The 21,441-nt window shown below is 33.5% G+C and overlaps 1 protein-coding gene, 1 long non-coding RNA gene and 1 pseudogene across 2 annotated transcripts in view; 1 reads left to right on the top strand and 2 right to left on the bottom strand.

The window, feature by feature from the left end:
- The first annotated feature begins 5,838 nt into the window (after nucleotides 1–5,838).
- On the top strand, nucleotides 5,839–13,145 carry LOC114309189 (cation/H(+) antiporter 15). The gene is made up of 4 exons (XM_028254882.2): nucleotides 5,839–6,339; nucleotides 8,268–9,269; nucleotides 10,766–11,431; nucleotides 12,363–13,145. Exons 1-4 carry the CDS (start codon nucleotides 6,121–6,123, stop codon nucleotides 12,981–12,983), a joined length of 2,508 nt encoding a protein of 835 aa, XP_028110683.1. The 5' UTR covers nucleotides 5,839–6,120; the 3' UTR covers nucleotides 12,984–13,145.
- Nucleotides 13,146–14,075: 930 nt separating this feature from the next.
- Nucleotides 14,076–14,474, bottom strand: LOC114309188 (putative lipid-binding protein AIR1 pseudogene; annotated as a pseudogene).
- Nucleotides 14,475–17,737: 3,263 nt separating this feature from the next.
- The window catches only part of LOC145806173 (uncharacterized), a 41,595-nt gene continuing 37,891 nt past the window's right edge, over nucleotides 17,738–21,441 (bottom strand). Inside the window, exons 3-4 of the long non-coding RNA XR_014348906.1 lie at nucleotides 18,698–18,791; nucleotides 17,738–17,783 (exon numbers count right to left, since the gene is read on the bottom strand). This is a non-coding gene — a long non-coding RNA (uncharacterized LOC145806173). The remainder of the gene's footprint in view (nucleotides 17,784–18,697; nucleotides 18,792–21,441) is intronic.

The raw sequence follows: 21,441 nt of genomic DNA, 5'->3' as shown, positions 1-21,441 counted from the left end.
AAAAGATAAACTAAAGATTTGCATAAATTAGAATCACGGAACTTTATTTTCACGGTAAAACGGTCTTCTATTTATTCATCTTTATTTCTCTTTGATTTCTTTGTCGCATTTTTTTTATTTTAAAAGTTCTACTTTTTTTTTTTCCCTTTTCGTCCCAATTTTTACCATACGAACATATATATATATATATTGTATTTGTATAATTCTCATATGCTTATCACGTAGGACAAAATGTATTGGTAGGAAATATTGATGATTTTCTTCTCTAACTCTTATTTCGTAGTCACATTTTTGTCATATGATTGGATTTTGTTAAAGATTTAAAAATAAAATAATAGAAGAGGGACATTGTGGGATTTGAGTAAAAGTACAGGGGATGACTGTTACGATTTCATGTGTAGGGACTAAAGTGGGATTTGACCAAAAGTGTAGGGGTTGACTATCATGATTTCATGTGTAGGAGACAAAGTGAGATTTGGTGCAAAGTGTAGGGGTGCAAAATGTAATTTACTCTTATTTTTGTAGATACAAATGTGAGTGGATGAAAAGATTAACAATATCCAATTAACTTGATTTTTTTGTAGTATCTCCACTCAATGTATTCTAAAATGTAAATAGTTCAGATCATCAAAATGGACCCCGAAATTGGACCATTTGATTGCATAGCAGCCACCCCAAATCTAATTGTCACATGTTTTGTAATTATTTTTGGTCTTTCCATTTATTGCAATTGTCCCAAAATTTTATATGGAATGATATGGTATTTTGTGATTCCCTCATTCCAAAATAAAATATCTATCATTATTGCTCAAAATTATAAAATTACCACCATCACAATAGTAGTGTGAGTTTTATGTATAGAAATTATGTCGGTATTCTCCTTTGATAAAAGATGGGGGTATGTATAGGAGAGACATTGCATAAAATACAAGGGAAGTTGATCTTATATAACATGATTTCTACTGTTTGAATTATGAATTTAAAACTGTGCAGCCACAAGAAATGATGCATATAGTTCCATGTATTGCAGATAACATGGCAATTTGCCTTCTCCCCCTCATATACATCCAAAAGTTTGCCAAATCCTGATCTTCCATTTAAAATCCCAAAGGTTCACATGCGTACATGGATTTTGTTTATAATATTTTCATTCAAATCAAATCAAGGAACTAACCCTCTTCCTTGCACTCTATAAAAACCCACCCTTCTCAAATCTCTCCATCATTCCAAATACCCTTCTCTCACATCTTTAGCTTAAAAAGATTTATTAGGGTTTTTGAGAGATGGGTTCAACGGGCAATGCAACACTTACCCTTTTCCTCTTACTCAACCTTCTCTTCTTTACCTTTGTAAGTTCATGTGGCACTTGCCCATTTAACCCAAAACCAATACCAAAGCCATCTAAGGCCACCTGCCCTAAAGATGCCCTAAAATTAGGTGTGTGTGCCGATTTGCTCGGCGGATTGCTTAATATAACAGTGGGTACTCCATCAAAAACTCCATGCTGCAGTCTCATTCAAGGCCTAGCTAACCTTGAAGCTGCTGTTTGCCTTTGCACTGCCATTAAAGCAAATGTTTTGGGAATCAACCTTAATGTCCCTCTTTCCCTCAGCTTGCTTCTTAATGTTTGTGAGAAAAAAGTTCCTTCTGGCTTTCATTGTGCCTAAATTAGTTCCCTCTCTTTCACCTAGCTTCTTGTTTCTTGCTATTAAGTTTGTGTTGTGTTGTGTTTGTGTGGTGGATACTTCACCTTTTCCTTTGTAATAGTGATTTGTGTGTAATTTGATTTCGTGAGATGTAATAAGTTTCCTTGTGGAAGATCTCAAGTGATCACTTGGCTTGCTTTTGTGTAAGTTACTACCTTTACTTCTAGAAATGAAAGGTTATTACTACTACTCTCAGAAAAGCTAAAAACCAAGAGAAATTGTTCTGAAAGTGTTCAAAAATTTTAGATATAATTAAAAAAGTTAGTTTTTGAATTCGAATTTAATGTTATGTGGATCATAAATCTGATTCATGCATTTTATTTTTGTTTTTGTTTATTTTTTTATTCATTTTTTCTGATAAAATGTATATGTATATGATTCAGGAATCATCTGTGTTAAAATTTTGAAAATTTTGTAATATGACTTGTAAGTGCAACGAAACAAGTCCATGGCATAAAGTGCTTGGAAATGGGTGATGAACGCTATTACTGACCGACTCGATTATTGTTTCCTAATCTAAATATATATCAAATTTGTTTATTTTAAGGCATAATCAAAGGTAATATCATATTACATGCATATTTATGAGCAAAATGAGTGTCCAAATTTTTGGTAAATGTTGGGACACAGTTATCCTAATTCCTAAACAATGAATTTCAGAGTTTATAATCAAATATCGTCATTTTCATGATTTTGATCCAAACATATTTTTCATGATTTTGTTTAGGAAAATTACAATGCAGTATGCTAACAGAAAAATAGTTGCAAAATCATTAAATTTTTTTTATAATTTTAAGTATTAATTTTGATAAAAAAATTATTAATTTGTAATTATTTTTCTCACACTAGATGTGATCCCCTGACCCTGATATTGTTCAGCAATAACAGTGTTACATCTCTGGATTCCAATTCCATCAAACACATTTCCAATGGCTGAAAATTTCATACCCCACTCTTTTCTCTTTTTTTGGCAAATTTTTTTGTTTATTTTAATGATTAAGTCGAAATATAGAAATACAAGGAGGTATTTGGGGACTATTTTGGAGTAAAGTTTCCAACAATCTCCTGAGTAAAAAAAAAAAATAATATTAATTGTTAACATTTTTGTTTCGTGACAAAAAATAAAAATGCATTATAGCATTGCTCCAATCCTCGGCCCATGCACTTGGCATAAATCTCATTTTGATACCCCAAACTATTCTTCTTAGATCATCCACCAAAAAAAAAAATTATTCAATAATCGTAATTGCAAGATTTTCCCTTAGTTTTATTCAAAAAAAATAGATGATATATTTTTAATATCATATTTGTCATATATTTTTAAAAACAAATATGATGAAATTATGTGATTGCGATTATTGAATCAATTTGATTTTTTTTTTTTTTTTTTTTTCCGATGCACAATTTAAATCTCTAGAGTAGAAACCATGGTATGCTGATGGACCTAAACTGAATGCCTGCACGAAAGTAAACAAATTGACATACAAAGTATTATGAGAATTGAATCGATCTGTCATGTGCTGCTGCTGCATTGTTATTTTTCGTGGAAGGTTTGGACTACAATGTTGAATTGGTGGGAGATGCAAGGAGCTCTTCCAGATTCTGTGGAAGCTGTACTTCATTGGTGGGACTGTGATCAATTGAACAGAAAAGAAAAATTGATTTGGAAGATCATCCCCTTGGCAGTCTTGTGGTCATCGTGGAAATGTAGAAATGAGTGCATTTTTTACTCTGCTACACCTAAGTTGGAGGAAGTTTGTAATTTGATTAAGGTTAAAGTTGCAACATGGCTGAATTAAAGATTTAAGGATTCTCACTTCACTATTCTGGACTTCTTGACCAATCTGAGCCAAATCAGATGCAGTTTGGGGAGTAAAATTGTATTGGGCTGCTAATATAGTTCTCCCTTGTGCTTTGGGTTGGTGTCTTACCAACTGTGGGTGGGTGGTGATTTCTATCTCTTTGTTTTGTTTCTCGGTGCCAACTTAGTTGGGATCGGGCTATCTTTTTATTGATAATTGTCAACATATTTGCTTGATCATTATCAATAAATTTTCCTTTTGGCTGTTTCAAAAAAAAAAAAATATTATGAGAATTGCATCAAATCAACCAATTTTTATTACAAATTAAAAAATAATTACGAATATTTTAAAATTTAAATTGATGTAACAATTATATGCCATTGATTTCAATATTAATTATATATTGCAACCTTACGCAATGTAATGAATATGCCGATTCAACCAAATGGAAAAGATCGAAATGAAAAAACACACTACCATGTGGTTATGCCAGAGAAACAAAAATAGATCTCAAATCACATGGCCTGAATAGATTTTAATATCTCCCCGTCAGCCTCAACTTCTCAGTTCTAAATCCATTCTATTTATTAGTTTCTACTAACTCAAAACTTTGGACATATAGGCTCAGGCAGTAGTGATCCATCATCCATCAAGACATGATTACTTTTCAAGTTTTTTTAAAATTTAACCAAAAAAAAAATTTATCATTCAATTGTTTATAGTTAATATACAAAAAGCTCACCGAGCAACTTGGATTGATCTTGCAGCTTTTTTTTAATTATTTATTTTTTTATTTTTTTCTAAATCAGCTAAAGAATGGTTCATTAAATCAAAGAAGAAACAGTACACAGACTTAATAAGGATCAAGATTCAAGATTTAAACTTCATAGCTAGAGCATTTGGATTAGTGGAGATTCAGAATGAACATCAAAATAAGATTTTATTTTAATTTTCAACAAATTAAAAGAAAATAATTTTTTTTTAAGGTTTGTTTGGCGATGCTAGATGTTACGTAGTGATTGAGTCAGCTTGCATCATTCTAAATTTGTCATTTACTGCTTCTAAAGTAGCTAGGCCATGGTACTCATTGTACGCCAATTTTTTCATGGGTCCCTTTGGAAGAAATCTTTCAGCATTTTGTAGCACAGTAATGAGTCCGTGACTAACAATTTGATGAAAAAATAATGCATCTTCACATGGAAAAAGAATGAAAAAGAAAGTGCATTTCATCAATTTGTATTAGGGAAAAGATTCAGTGTTGAATTATTTAATTTTGACTGTGCAATATACTCAAATTTCTGCAATATGATTTTCCCCCAAGGCCATAAAGCAATCTGATAATAAAGTCATAGTAGTACCACACTATAGAGAGAATGGACACGTTTGTTTGTCTCATTGATGGTCAGATTGAATGTAAAGGAACATGTAGGGTTTACTGATATTCAGTTTGGTCTTTGACGTCAAAGACAAGAAAAACTAGAATTTAGATTCTCTATAGGAGCATTGACGGTTGCGTACTCTATAGTGTTCTAAAACGATATCGTTTTGGGGTACAACTTAAAATAAAAGAATATAATAATTTGTCCTTTTGAGATATTACGAGCAATGTTTTATAGAAGATCTGAATTACTTAAAATGGTCGAATCTCACCTCTTTGTCTTGTCCGATAACAGTGCAAATTTATCCTAATCAATCCTCGTAAACTGTTAATAGTTTTTACTCTGCATTTTTTTTTCCTTTACATTTAAACTATTGTTTTTAGTTTAAATCTAGAATTAAAAAATATAGCATAGTTTTTCCCACATCTATTAATAGAATGGATTAACTTGACTTATTAAAGTTGTAGGCCTAAATAGAAAAAAATTAAAGTTTAAGAATCACAATAAATCAAGATTGAAGTTGGAGGACTTAAATAGAAAAAATTAGGAATATTATATTGAAAATCAAACTAACCTATAGTTTACCGAAAAATCAGTGAAGAACAATGCAACTTTGCTTATTCTTTACCAATGGACAAATAGAGATTTTTTTTTTTTTTTTTTTTGAGTAATTAAATAGTTGTGATGTGGTATTTAACAGTCGAATAATCAAGTGCTAGGTATGTTTGTAAAAAAATGTAAAAAATGTTAGTGTATTACTTTTATTAACTGTGTCATTTCTTAAAACAGACAACTGTTTGGTAAGTAGAGACCAGAAGAAGAGAGAAACATGGCCCAAAAGGGGTGGGCAGGCAACCACCTAAGCTAACTTAACTTCTCTCCTCATCCATTCCTCTTTCATGGTCAATGCACCAACAAACACAACCCACAATAACTAAATCATTAATTTTTTATCCAAATTTCTTTCCTTCCCTTCCCATCTGAAAGAGAGTTTACCATTTCTTTCTTTTACAGTTTCTGTTGAAAAGGAAAAGAAAAGAAAAGAAAATTTGCTTCTTCTCAAGCCTTCCCTAGTGATGGTATTATTCGTGGTGGGTGGCGGCCAAGGAGGTCTAGGTTTCATTTGTTGTGCTAAGTTTGGGTATTATAAGAGATAAAAGAGGTGGTGTCGGTGGTGGTTGTAGTTGTGATAGTGGTGGTGGTGGTGGTGAAAAAAAACACAGGCAGACGAAAATGGAAGAGGCAATATTACCAAATAAAACAAAGAACGCAACAATAGTGTGTTATGCACCAACGATGATAACAACTAATGGGATATGGCAGGGTGACAATCCTCTCAATTATTCCCTCCCTCTCTTCATCTTGCAATTGTTGTTGATTGTTGTTACTACTCGCCTTCTCGGTTTCATCTTGAAACCCCTTCGCCAGCCTCGTGTTCTCTCTGAAATCCTTGTACGTATTTTTTTTTTTCCCCCCCCTTTTGCATTTGACAGTGCCAAATTATCATTACAATTCATGTCAAACTCTTAATATGATGAATTAACAGATTACTAAGGCCTCGTTTGGCATATGAGTGTTTTAGTTAAAAAGTAAAAATTACTAAAAAAATCAAAAAGCCTATAATCTATAATAAAAAGTCAAAAATTTCTTCTTTTTTTTTTCTACTTTTTTGCATTTTTTTTTATAAAAAATTAAAAAATCATTCCAAACATATTAATTTTTTTATCTCATATTTTAATTAAAATATTAAAAAAATTATTAAAATAATATGTCCCCTAAACGAGCCCTAAATTTTTCACTTGAAAGAAACCAATTCAAATTTATATGAAATCCATAAGACCAACTAATTATAAAAGCAACAATGATAGATACCACTAATTTTGAACCTCTAAAAAGACCACTAATGACATGGCACTCAATAAAAAAAAAAAAAAATATAACACCAAGACCAAAACATCAAATCATTCCTGATGGGACCCACTGTCACATCATTAATGATAGTACTAATTAGTGCTCTCACTCATTTTCCTTATAAAAGTTTTGGGAAATCTAAAAATCCCACAGTATTAGTCAGATCTGAAAAAGCTGAGGAAAAAACAATAAAAAACCCATCTTGGCACGAAAATTTGCATAAATCAATAGGACAAGAAGCCCTTCCTTCCCTAGTTAGTAGCAAGAAACATATAATTACATGGCAAAATGATGATCTAAAGACCAATAATAAGAAGAGTTATGATCCTTTTATTCTAAATCAGAATAGCCCATCATAATAGTCATACTTTCAAAATTATCATTGTCATCATTATGAAAGGATTTTTTTGTGTAAAAATTATACGAAAATGATCTGTAACTCGAATGTGTAAAGTTCGAATGGCTCGAATGGTACGGAAAATATTATCTTACTGGTAAGAGAATAAAAAAATCCTTAAAACGACGTCGTTTTGAAATTTCGAGCCATTCGAGCCTTTGATATTTCGAGCTACGTAGCGGAACCGAAAATTATATTCATGTCTCATTTTTGCTGGTCTAATAATGAGAGAATCATGAATGCACAAGTTGATCATTGGAGGTGAACTATAAATGCAAACTCGTAAAACAATCATATAGACATGAGAAATTTGAGATATATAGAATTCGATTACAAAATCAAGCACAACTCATTTACATATTTTGTGATCAAATTTTGTACATGTAGAAAAACTATAAAGAGACTAATAATGTGTATTTAACCGACATGATAAAATCACCAAAATTGGAAGTTTAAATGTATTGTTCATGCCTATATAGCAGGGACACCCCTCGAAAGTCATATACCAATGCTTGCCACATGTCAAACATAGACACTCTTCGGATACATGTCGGACACAGTGGATGGAGTCGATGAGAACACAATAAAGACACATTAAGACACATTGGAGGCCCATTAAAAAAAATACTAGAATAACTACTAAGGTTGATGAATTTGATGAATATAAATATTTAACATAGAATAAATATATAATACTAAAATTTATGACATAATAATTATATAAAATTATATTTTTTTGCCCATGTTACTGACTATCATGCCTTAAACTTTCAAAATTTTATTTGTCCGCTTGTCCGTATAATATCACATGTTCGTTTCAGAAATTTGTGCTTCTGAGATATCTGCAATGCTATCTCTTCATCTTTTTCAATAAACTTTCATTCTTTAAACTTATTACAAAATCAAACACAAAATACACAAAGAAATAAGATTTCACAAGATTTATTAGCAGTTTCACTTTGAAAAATCTTATTCGTATGCATGCATTTTGTGTCACCGATTTCTGTATAGGTAGATTTATTCATAAACTTATGACTAATTAGATCACCTATGTCTTGCTCAATGCTCACAGGGTGGAGTGGTACTAGGTCCTTCAATATTAGGACAGAGTGAAGAATTTGCAAAAGCAGTGTTCCCTCTAAGAAGTGTAATGGTCCTAGAAACAATGGCAAACGTTGGTCTCCTCTACTTCCTCTTCCTCATCGGAGTAGAAATGGACCTAGCCGTAATTCACCGCACTGGAAGAAAAGCCCTAGCCATAGCCATTGGAGGCATGATACTACCTTTCATCATTGGCATCTCCTTCTCCTTCATCTTGCAACAAAAATCACACACCACCACAAAAAACCAAGCCACTGTCATCCTCTTCCTTGGTGTGGCTCTCTCAGTCACCGCCTTCCCTGTCCTCGCTCGCATCCTAGCTGAGCTAAAACTCCTCAGCTCCAATATAGGCAGGATCGCTATGGCATCCGCTCTCATCAACGACGTGTGTGCTTGGATTCTATTAGCTATTGCTATTGCCTTAGCCGAAAATGACACAACTTCAATGGCCGCACTCTGGGTGATCGTATCAAGCGTGGCTTTCGTGGTTTGTTGTATATTCCTTGTGAGACCGCTGGTCACATGGATGATGAAGCGAACCCCAGAAGGGGAAGCGATAAGCGAATTCTATGTATGTTTGATTCTCACTGGGGTTATGGTAGCAGGGTTTATAACTGATGCTATTGGGACACATTCTGTGTTTGGAGCTTTCATGTTTGGTTTAGTTATCCCGAATGGACAACTTAGTGTCACGCTCGTTGAAAAGCTTGAGGACTTTGTTTCGGGGCTTTTGCTTCCTCTGTTTTTTGCCATGAGTGGGTTGAAAACCAATTTTTTGGCGATCACAGGGGCTATAACATGGGGGTACTTGATTCTGGTTATTGTTCTTGCTTTTCTTGGGAAAATTGCAGGGACTCTAGTTGTTGCAATGTACTACCAAATGCCATTTTATGAAGGGTTTACACTAGGTTTGCTGATGAATACCAAAGGCCTTGTTGAAATGATTGTGCTTAATGTTGGTAGGGAACAACAGGTACTTGCTTCTTGAAACCTTTTCAATTATTCACATGCTAGTATGATAAAACAAAAAGAGCAATACTAAGACCCAAAAAAATTACTAAAAATTTTACATAATAATTGTGTAGAAATTTTGATAGTTCTTTTAGTATCTCTAACAGTTTTGAAAAAAAAATGTCATACATAATCCAATTTTTTAGTTCCATATTTTAAACACTAGACAACAAAGTTATGGGTCCTACATGAATAACTTTTCACTACTACTACTACTTTCTTTTTTTCTCTTTGTTTTGTAGTAAGAAAATTAGGTAAGAAATTCGTTTTTTTCTTTTTATAACCATGATAAAATCTATAGAAATAGGTGCATAAATACAGGGACAAATAAAACTCGTACTCCTTATAGTTGGCCTCTCTTAAGGGTCATCAAGTGGGCCTGCAAGTAGAAAACCCAACATTACCAAGTCTAGCCCACCTATCCTATGGCCTGACCTGACCCGGCTCGACCCACTTCAATGCCCAGCCCATTCCAACCCAACTCATAAAAGATAATTTAAGACTTTGATCAAGAATTTGTAATCTGAGCCCGCCCATAAGTTAGGTCGTAAAATCTAGCACAGGCAAACTCAACCTGACCATCCCATTAGTCCATAACCCAAATTGTCCACTGAAAATAACTCTCGTACACAAACTCAACACTGTCCACCAATTTACTTATTGCCTAATTTTGAACCCATATTCAATTGAGCCTATTATCATGAAATTAAAGAAAGCCCAAATGACACTATAACTCACAAAAACGCATTTCCAAAACTTATTAATCCACACAGTCAAATGGCTCAATTCCATTCCAGCAGTAATATTTATAATGTTACAGGATCATTGTTTGATTATATGAGAAATGTAACAAGGAAAAGAAAAAAATAAATGAAAATACATGAAACAGGTTTAAAAAAACAAACAAACAAACAAACAAACTAATGGAAATATTAAATGTTGAAAATGGAAAAAGTACAAATGGTAATAATATAAGTCTAATGGTCTCAGTCAAGGCCGATTCATTTTGATTTTGACTAATAAACGCAGGGCATATGAGTGGAATATGGTTTCAATTTGCAAAGCAGCCCAGCCCGGTCTAACTCGTTAACGGGTCAAAGTTCATAAGACTCAATCCATATATGAGGGCATATGAGTGGAATATGGTTTCAATTTGCTAAGCAGCCCAGCCCGGTCTAACTCGTTAACGGGTCAAAGTTCATAAGACTCAATCCATATATGAGGAGTTGAGCATATTAGTTGCGGGCTGGATAGGGAGCCCAATCCGGACTATTGATAACAATTCAATCTTTGTAATAATAACTACAATTATAATTTAATCTACTATTATATCCAAACACGAAATTCAGATTGACAATCCAATCTCACAATCTTATCCCCCAAAGAAAATTTATGAAAAAATCCTGTTTTTATAAAAAATTCACAATTGAGAGTCTCATTTTCCATTCTGTTGTGCAGGTGTTAGATGACAGAGCATTTGCAATCATGATCATTGTAGCTGTAGCCATGACTGCGATCATCACTCCAATTGTAACCACAATCTACAAACCATCAAAAAGGTTTGCCCCCTACAAACGAAGATCAATCCAGATACTTAAACCCGAAACCGAACTTCGAGTACTAGTTTGCATCCACACCCCTCGAAATGTTCCAACAATCATCAAACTCCTCGAAGCCTCCCACCCCACAAAAAATTCCCCATTTTGCATCTACGTCCTCCACCTTGTCGAGCTCACCGGTCGAGCCTCTGCCATGCTCATTGTCCACTCCACCCAAGGCTCTGGTAGCCCCGCCCTCAACCGGACCCAAGCCCAATCCAACCAAATTATCAATGCCTTTGAAAACTTCAAACAACGCGTCACTTGTGTCTCCGTCAACCCTCTGACCGCCATCTCTCCCTACACCACGATGCACGAGGACATTTGCAACTTGGCAGAGGACAAGCATGTTGCCTTCATCATCATTCCTTTTCACAAACAGCAAACGGTGGATGGAGGAATGCAGGTTGCCAATGCTGCATTCCGATCCATCAACCAGAACGTGTTGGCTAACGCGCCATGCTCAGTGGGGATTCTTGTCGACCGAGGGCTAACTGGATCGACCCGTTTAGGTGCTTCTAACCAGGTTTTTGTTAATCTAGCAAAATAATATTTATATAAAATCTTGTAATAACAACGACAAGAAAATATAATATAAACTGAGGGAAAATAAAAGTTGAGAACAACATATTAACAATTTGTTTGACAAAACCAAGTAAAAGTTCTCTTTGCTAGATCTGCTATAATTTAGAAAGAAAAGTAGCTTGAGATTGTTATTCTTAGTCTAGAAAAATAACAATCACAATAGTAAGTGCAAATTTTATAAATAAAAATGACAGAAAATACGAAACAATTAGAATTTAAATTAAGAGAAAAGTTAGGGATCATGAATAACTTTTCATGAAAATGATCATGAAAAATTTATGATCTTTGGATTACCTTGATTAGTGTGTGGTATTTTATTCTAAGTGTAATCCAAGGGTTACAAACTTTCATGATTGTTTTCATGAAAGTTTTTTTATGATACCTAGCATTGCTGTTAAATTAAATGACAGTAGTAATGACTGAAATATAAGCTAATTTTTTCTTCATTTTCCTCAATTTTTCCTTTTCCTTTTTAAATAATTTCTTATATTTATAATCTAAACACAACCTTAAAAATAAAAAAAGAGTAATGCTAGGGATCATGAAAAAAATATCATGAAATGTATCATGAAGATTTTTCATCCTTTGATTAGTGTGTGATGTTTTATTGTATGTGTAACCCAAAGGTAGAGAATATTTTCTGATAATCTTCATGACATTTTTTTCATGGTCCCTATAAATCTAACACAATAAATGAGTATTATTTTGTAACAAAACTGGAAAATCGATGGGTTTAAATCTATAATGATTTAACATAAATTCTGTATTGGATTTTGTACATCTGTTTTGAACTTAATTTCAACAGTACTGATCTTTAGATAAAATAAAAAAAATTAAATAATAATTTTGATTTTGTTAAAACATCCTAATAGGTTTCACACCAAGTTGCTGTCCTGTTCTTCGGTGGAGCAGATGACAGAGAGGCACTATCATATGCTTGGAGGATGTCTGAGCATCCCGGAATCAGTCTGACCGTCATGCGATTCATTGCCGGTGACAATGCAATTGATCCAACGAGGGTGGAAACTAGCGCCGGACCCAACAGCCCTACCACACTGACAGTGGTGACAGACAGTGATAGAGATAAACAACTGGACGAGGACTATATAAAAGAGTTTAGGGCAAGAACTGTGAACGATTCAATAATTTACAAAGAAAAGGTGGTAAATAATGGGGAAGATACAATGGCGGCGATAAGATCGATTGACAATACATTATATGACCTTTTCATAGTTGGCAGAGGACAAGGCATGGTGTCGCCGCTCACGGCAGGGTTGACAGATTGGAGCGAGTGCCCGGAACTTGGTGCAATTGGTGATTTGTTGGCATCATCGGATTTTGCGGCCACCATGTCAGTGTTGGTGGTGCAGCAGTATCTTGGAAATGGGCATGGGGACGGACTTGAAATGCCGAACAGCCCAATCCAACATCATGAGCAGTATAGCAACTTCAGCAGCCATCGACCTAGGGCGCAGGCCTTATTCTATGAATAAGCAGCATGTGCGTTTGGAGCTCATGATTTTAAATAGCAGTGTCAGAATACGTGTTAATATTAACAATGCAGTCATACATAAATAGTATAAGTAAATATATCAACAAATATCAATATCAAAAGTTAAAATCTCAATAAGTATTAGCTGATATTTAAAATTCTGATGGAGCCTTTCACATTGGTAGATGAGATTTTTCATTGATGACTACATTTTTTTTTCCTTTGTAGTTTATCCTGTAATTAGGGTTTTTTTTTTTAACCCTATGTTTAGAGAAGCAAATGCCTGCTTGAAGGAATAGAAAAATTATCATACAGAGTATGATTAGAACAAAGCTACTGAACCAAATGGTTACTTTGTACTGGTTACTTCTCCCATTTTTTTTTTTCTTTTTCCTGTCTATATTTTCATTTATTCGAATTATCAATATTTCAATAGACTATGAGATCCCAATGGAGTATATGAATTATTATAGACTCAAATTAACTTTATTTTTTTACATAGAAAATAAACAATTTAGATTATCAAAATGATTCCAAAATAAACCCACACTATCTTAACTAGACCCTCCAATTCAATTACTGAACCGGAACGGGAAGCTGGTCCAAAATTTAATCATTTTAATATTACTCTTCATTATATATAGCAATCTTTTTTTTTCTTTTTAGTTTTTCAGAACATCAAACAACATCATAGAAATGTCCTAATCTAAAGGGGAGGGCGAAGGGTGTCGGAAATTAAAATTGCAAAACAACAATCACTCACATAATTTTAAAAGAGAATTAAAGAAGAAATTTTTTTACTCATATTCTCCATAACTTGCAAAGAAACACCAAAGTAATCATGGAGTAGGAATCATAGAAAGCAAAACAACTTTCAAAATAACAAGAATCAATAATCGCATTTTATTGATGTTGAAAGCCTGCAATCCTTAATTATTTTCTCCTTCATGAACAAGGATAACAATACGGTGGATATATAAATCAAGTTGTAACATCTCAAACGATTACCCATACGATCGTTCCTCATACAACAGCACACTGGACGAGTTTACGAGGAAGAGATATAATTATGAGATCAATACAAAAAATTTAATTAAGCACATTGGAAGTCACTTGGGACATTCTTTCCACAGCAATTCAGCAGCTCGCTCAATGAAGTAGGAACATTGAGGTTAATTCCCAACACATTACCTTTAATGGCGGTGCAAAGGCAAACAGCAGCCTCAAGATCAGCAAGATCCTGAATTTGGGTGCAGCATGGAGTCTTGAGCGGGGTTCCGATGACAAGGTGCACCAAATCATCAAGCAAGTTACCACAAACACCCAACTTTAGGGTGTCTCTAGGACAAGTGGCCATAGCGGGTGGAGATGGGCGCTTGTGGTGGTGCTTGGGAGTTTTTGGTGGTGGTGGTGGGCATGGGTCATAATTAGAACTCACTAGAGTGAAGAAGAGGAGGTTGAGGGAGAGGAGGAGGAGATCCTTTGAAGCCATCTCAAATGACACCTAAAAAACTCTTACAATTCTTCTTTTTTTTTTTTTTTGGGGGGGGGGGAGAGAGAGAGAGAGAGAGAGAGAGAGAGAGAGAGAGAGAGAGAATGTTGTTGGGGGAAATGGTGGAGTGGGTTAGGCTTTTATAGATAGAAGATAGACTCTTTTGTTTTTGGTTTTTTTGTTTGGTGATGAAGAAAATATGGAGATAGCTGTTGGAAAAAATGAATTTTTGATGACTTTAACTAAATTTTAAAGTAGGTCCCAACCATCTATTGTGTTCGGTGTAAGTGAGTCTAGATACTTTGCAATGAGATCTTTGCACCACAAATAAAATGGCCAAAAACCATTGAGAATTGAATGAAAAATTGTCCCATAAAGTTAGCTTCATGAAAGAATTAATGGGGTTTGTAACTTTTTCCTTTATTGCAGAGTTTAATAGTGCATTAATGGGGTTTGTAACTCTTGCCTTTATTTCAGAGGTTAATGGTGCATTAGTGACCATCCATGAAGGCTAGAGGCTTCTCCTTTCTCCCCTATACATGTATAAATTGAGACCCTCCTGCTAAGTCTCAAACACAGAAATTGTTTCTTTCATTCTTTAATCAGTTTGCTAGAAATTTTTTACTGTGAGAGAGTGCTGCCATTGTCGGTTCACCAAAACTAACAGAAGGTGTTTTTGAGTTAGCCGGTTTAAACCATCTTATCCTGGAAGATAGAAGTGGACATTCCTCCAGCACCCATGGTGAGGCGGCTAATCTATTTTAAGGACACTGTGGTATCATACGGAATTTGGTTTGATTTCTTATGACTACAAGAAAAAACACATTCGGTGACCAAATTTCCCGACTAAAAAGAATTTGGTCGCTGAAAGTATAGCTTTCAGCGACTAAAAAAGCATTAGTAGACAATTGTGAAGCCTTTTGGCGACTAAAAAAATTTGGTAGCCAAAAGTCTACAATTAGCGACTAAAAATAAGTTTGGTAGCCAATTATATGGGTTTTACCGACAAACATTTTTAGTAGCCAAAAGTATAGTTTTTGCCGACTAAAAAAAATTTAGTAGCCAAAAAGTCAACAATTGGCGACTAATTATAATTTTGGTTGCCAATTATGTGGGTTTTACCGACTAAAACATTTTTAGTAGCCAAAAGTACAGCTTTTGCCGACTAAAAAAAATTTAGTAGCCAAAAAGTCTACAATTGGCGACTAATTATAAGTTTGGTCGCCAATTATGTGGGTTTTACCGACTAAAACATTTTTTAGTAGCCAAAAGTAAGTTTTTTGGCAACTAAAAAAAAATTAGTAGCCAAACAGTCTACAATTGGAGACTAAAAATATGTTTAGTAGCGAAAAGTGGTCTTTTTTAGCGCGAAAGTCTCTTCGGCGACCAAAATTATTTTGGCCATTAAAAGTTAAATTTCTATTTTTATTTTGCTACTAAATAATTTACTTTTACATAAATTATGTCAATAAAAATAATTATTTTTATACATATACTTTTATATTAATACGGGTCTATGTATTCACTACTAAAATTTCAGCTTTTTGCGACGGTAAAATGCTGTCGCTAATACTTCTAATGCCGTCGCAAAAAACTTTTTGCGACGGGAAATGACTTTTTGCGACGGCAAGAGGGGGGTCATAACTGGGGGCGTTACAAAAACGTTTTGCGACGGCATTTTTGCCTTATGCGACGGCACTTTACAGCCGCTAATAATGTTTGAAATTTCTTGACTTTTTTGCGACGGCACTACTTTACCGTCGCTAAAAATGTTATTTGAGACGGCATAAAAAAGCCGTCGCCAATAGTCTTCTTTTTTGCAACGTCAAGAACACTGTTTTTGCGATGGTGTGTTGCCGTCGCAAAAAATATTAAAATATGAAAATTTTGATTTTTGCGACAGTGTACTGCCGTCGCAAAAAGTATTAAAAAATAATAAAATTTCTATTTTAAATAATAAAATTTTTATTTTTTGCGACAGTTTAGTGCCGTCGCAAAAAGTAAAACCTGTAACAAAATCAATAAAAATATTAATATTTTCTGTTTTTTGCGACGATGTAGTACCGTCACAAAAGAAAAAATCATCCTGCGATAAAATCATTAAAATATTAAAATTTCTCTATAATAATTGCATAATAATATAAAAATTCTTGTATAAAAATAACAATTTCTCCATAATAAAATATTCTTCCATTCATAATTATACATCAACAAAATTATCTCACTACATAATGTTCCATAATACATATATAATGTTTAAATACATGATTTTGTTCATAATTCAAAATAACATAAATCAAAATTAAATGTTTTTCTCATCATTCTTCGTAAATAACAAAAACAAAAATTAGTCACATTCTCCACAGGCATGCAGTCCACAAGAAGCACACACTTATATGGGAAATATCTGAAAAATAAAAATAAAAATTATTAATGACAATATAATTATGTGTTAATGTTAATTACAAAAAAAACATAAAAATTTAACTACTATAGCATCAAATACAACATTTTTTTTGTTAGTCATCAAATCCCACATAGATAATTAAACATCTCAATCAAATACAAAAACAAAAATTTAACTACTATAGCATCAAATACAAAAAAACATAAAAATTATATCTGAAATCTGGCTCTAACTCCCAACAACATCAAATACAACATTTTTTTTGTTAGTTATCAAATCCCACATGGATAATTAAACATCTCAATCAACAATGAGAACAGATGCATTTTTGAAAAAATTAAGCAATGGAAATAAGTTATGACACCAAATAAGACCCTACTGAAAATAATAGCACCAAACCATTTATTTGAGACAAATTTGGCAAACCCATCTTTAATTTTAGGCTTTAAAAAATGCTATTCAAGCTGCAATTCCTTATAAAATTACATAATCCAAGAAGCTAGCTACATACAGTGTCAATAGCCAATTATCCTTGCCAAATAATGAAATTTATAAAAATTTCCAACATTCACATGTTTCTTTTAGTGCATGTCACGGTGGTCAGGTGAGCAACAAAAATTTCTTTAAGGCAGTTCAATTCAAATTAGCAGCAAGCACTGGAAATGTCAACTTAGGCTATTTAGAAGGGCCTTAGTATACATCTAAACGTAAACAAAATGAATATCAGGTAACATGTACAGAACTTTACCCTTTTATACTTCTGGAGAAAACCCAAAAACAGTCCCCACTCATTTTGCTGTTGAGAATTTTGAAAAGCAGGGAGTAGGATACATTGAGGTAATCTAGAAGTGATAGTATTTGGCTTTTGTCAAACTATATTAGATATGGTCCAAACAAGAGGCCTGTAAAATGTTTCATAGTTAGTGTGAGTAGAATTTCATGATCAAGAATGTAAAAGATCTTAAATGGACCAACCAAAAAACTACAAGGGACAACCTATTTCCAGAAGTGTGAAAACAAGAATCCACATAAGGAAAGAGGTAAAAGATGTAGGAATACCTACTTTAAGAATATCTAGAATGATATCCCATGATTAGGCAATCACGGATTCTATGCCTTGTTCAATTTAATCAGATTTATTTCCCTACTCGTAATTTGTCTACATATATACATGGCTGAACCTCATTATAGGTTAAGCTAAATTATACCAATCTTCTAAAGACACAATGTGTAAGCCTCAAAATTGTCAAAAAAGTAACATGTAAAGCTCTAGGCCATATCACTCTGTAAAAAAAATATAAATATTCCCACAAAAACAAGATAACTACATGTGGGAGATAAGCTGGTACTATGAAGAGATGCATAAGAACATAGGACTCATGCACAGTAATTGCACTAATCACAGGGAGTGCTCCATGGCCAACAAAGAGAAAAAATAATTCAATCTAATACCCAAACCTAATCACACAGAAGTTGTAACTGTCACTCAAAAACTTGAATAGCCATGGACATGTGTAACTTCAAATTTCATCACAACTTTCGGGGCTCTGGCCAACTAGAAGATGTAACTACGTAGGAATTAGCATACACAATTCTAAAAGAAAATGGGACTAGTAACCTGCATGGAAAGTGATACTGTATTGCATAAAATGAGAGACAGGCTTGTAATCTCTAAAAGCGCACCAAAATACATGTCAAAGATCAACCTAACACGCAAAGAACCAACCTAAAAATGGTAAATTTAGTATTGGATGTAAGAAAGTCCAAAAAACAACCAACAAATTAGCATACAACATGTAAAGGACAATACTCGTACATTTGAATAAGTGGATTAAGGCATCGTGTCCGACAAATGGTTTTACCATCTTTCTTCAGCAGAATATAACATTCAAAACCAGTTGCAAAATTGCCTGCACATGATAAGGAAGATTCAGAATAAAATGGGTATCAAACCTGTGCAACTGTAGCACTCCAGTTTTACCATTTAATTTGTATCATATGCCATAGAGATCAACACTTTTATGAAATTTCAATTTTTGGGATGTCATCAAATTAGACAACCTATAGCATGCTAGATGTCAACAACCTTATTTGTCTAACTGGTGACTATGTCCTTATAACATATATTGAAACAACATAGTTGGGTTAGCAGTCAATAGTTAAACTGTTGCCCAGAAAAATGGAGTTGAAGAACCAAAAGAACAGCCCACCTTCATTTGGTTGCTCGTTTAAGTTATACTGAGCATCTACCATTCTTAGACCTGCAAAAACGGGCCATATACCAAACATAAGAACGCTGAAATAATAAAAATAAATAAATTTGATGCAAAAACAAAAATGAATGAAAGAGGTCAGCCCACTACGTTGGTAAAAACTATAAATGTAAGAACCACTGAAACAGTCATCTTAGCCATAGGTGGCAACTAGCAAGAAGAGAAATACCACTCTGAAGCCTAAAGTTTTAACTCAGAAGCACATATGTCCATCCTTACTCTGTTTTTCATGAAATTTGATGAAAAACAAAACAAAATGAAACAAAATCCCAAACACAGATATAAGAAAGAAAAGGAAAAACAGCATACACAAATTGCAGAGCCCCCCCCCTCCCTAAAAAAAATAAATAAATAAAAAGGGAAAAACATGTTTTCAAAAATGAAAACAGAAAACAAAAACACAACCAAAGAGACCATAAAGAGCAATAGTCAACAGACCAGATCTCTAAAGAGTAGTAACAAACAAACAACTCTGTAATGAAGCAATTGAAACATTCATAACTTGATACTATAAATAGAAGATAACAGGCAAACAATGAAAAAACATACGAGCATTTATGATTTAACAGATCAAATTAAAAACCCAAATCAGAATCAATTTAAGGAGAACAGAGCTGTACTAACTTGTATAATGTCTCGGCAACATTCCCTTCCTTAGAGATCACGAACTTGCTCTTAGTTCGTTGAGTCAGGAATGGACTGAACATTGAATACAACACACTGGAGTACCATAGTACATTGATGAATATCTGTACAAACCCAGAAAATAAAAACATCAAAATCAAAAACCCAGTTTCAAAAACACAGAAAACAGTTTTCAAATTGAGATTTTTACCTTACGAGCGACCACTTAATGGTAATACACACCCACAACAAAAAACCCAAAAACGGAGTCTGGACCATCAGAAGACATGAGCTTGTCTTTAAGCTCTTGGAGAGCTTTGCGTTCGGAGGATTTGAGGTGGGAAACAAAATAAGGGTCTTCACGGAACGAGGGGGTTCGGAGTGTAGCGGCCTCCAATAGAGAAGTGACGAAGTTTTTCTTGTAGGGAAGTGGTTTTGGGGAGATTCGGGATTTGGGTCTTGGTGGAGAGTCTGTTGGATTGAGATTGGTGATGAGGATTCCATCAATGGAGGTTTTGTGTGAGGCCCAAACGCAATTTCTAGAGAGAGAGAGATGATGATAAAGTATATATATATATATGAAGGAAAGAGATTTGGTTATTCAGAGAAGCTCTGGTTTCGATTCTTTGAGCGAAATTTACAGAGGTTGGTCGAAGAGAAGGGGCATGGAAAGAGAAAGCGACAAGAAGTGAGAGAGAGAGAGAGAACATAAATTATTGTTCTTGAGGTGACATGATTAGTGTGAGACTGTTGTGTAAACGACGACGCTGCTCCGACGACGACGACGACGACGACGCTGCTCCTCCGCCGCTCGCTGTCGATCGAGAGAGAGAGAGACGGGGGTAAGAAGAGATTAGGGATTTTTTGTGTTTGAGATTGGGGATTTTTTGTTTTGGGGAGGGGAGGGGGGATTGGAAAAAAAAGGGGTGGGAATAAAAAATAACAATCACTTTGCTTGGTTCCCATTTTTTAAAAACAATTTTCAGAAAATTTTACACTCTTATTTTTTTTATTTTTTTGTTTTTATTGAATTTTTTTAATATTTTATGCAAATTTTTTACTTTTTAGACACACCTAACATAAATACACCTAAAAAGTAAAAAAAATTGTAAAAAAAATCTTTTAAAAATTCGCTAAATACCAAAAATACAAAAAAAAAATACAAGAATTTAGTACATTTTTTGTATTTTTATGTATTTCTTAATTTTTAAAAATATTTTTTCGCAATTTTTTTACTTTTTAGACACATCTAAGTAAGGTGCATCTAAAAAAGTAAAAAAAAAAATTTAAAATTTTAAAAATTTTCACTAAAAACAAAAAGACACGAAAATCAAAAAACTCAGTTTTCAAAAAACTTAATCCAAAAAACTCAAACCAAACACAGTGAATAAATTTTTTTTTAGGTCAGAAATGAAATTTAAATAACAAAATAACGCCGTTTATTTTATTTTATTTTATTTTTTGCGACGGGGTTGCCATCGTCAAAAAATTTTATTTTTTGTTAAAATATATATTTTTTGTAGTTAATGAATTTTTTTTTAAAAAAATTCTTCTTTTTTTTAGTTACTAAGATTGAAAATTTATTTGTTTCATTTTTATTTTAATGAAAAAAAATATTATTATTTTTTACTTGGTAGAAGTAGGGGTAATATTTTAATGAAAA

The sequence above is a fragment of the Camellia sinensis genome, chromosome 13 (genome assembly GCF_055761805.1).
Source record: "Camellia sinensis isolate YWXY chromosome 13, ASM5576180v1, whole genome shotgun sequence".
Lineage (NCBI taxonomy): Eukaryota > Viridiplantae > Streptophyta > Magnoliopsida > Ericales > Theaceae > Camellia > Camellia sinensis.
The sequence above is the reverse complement of the archived record's forward strand: the minus strand, read 5'-3'. Positions and strand labels throughout refer to the sequence as shown.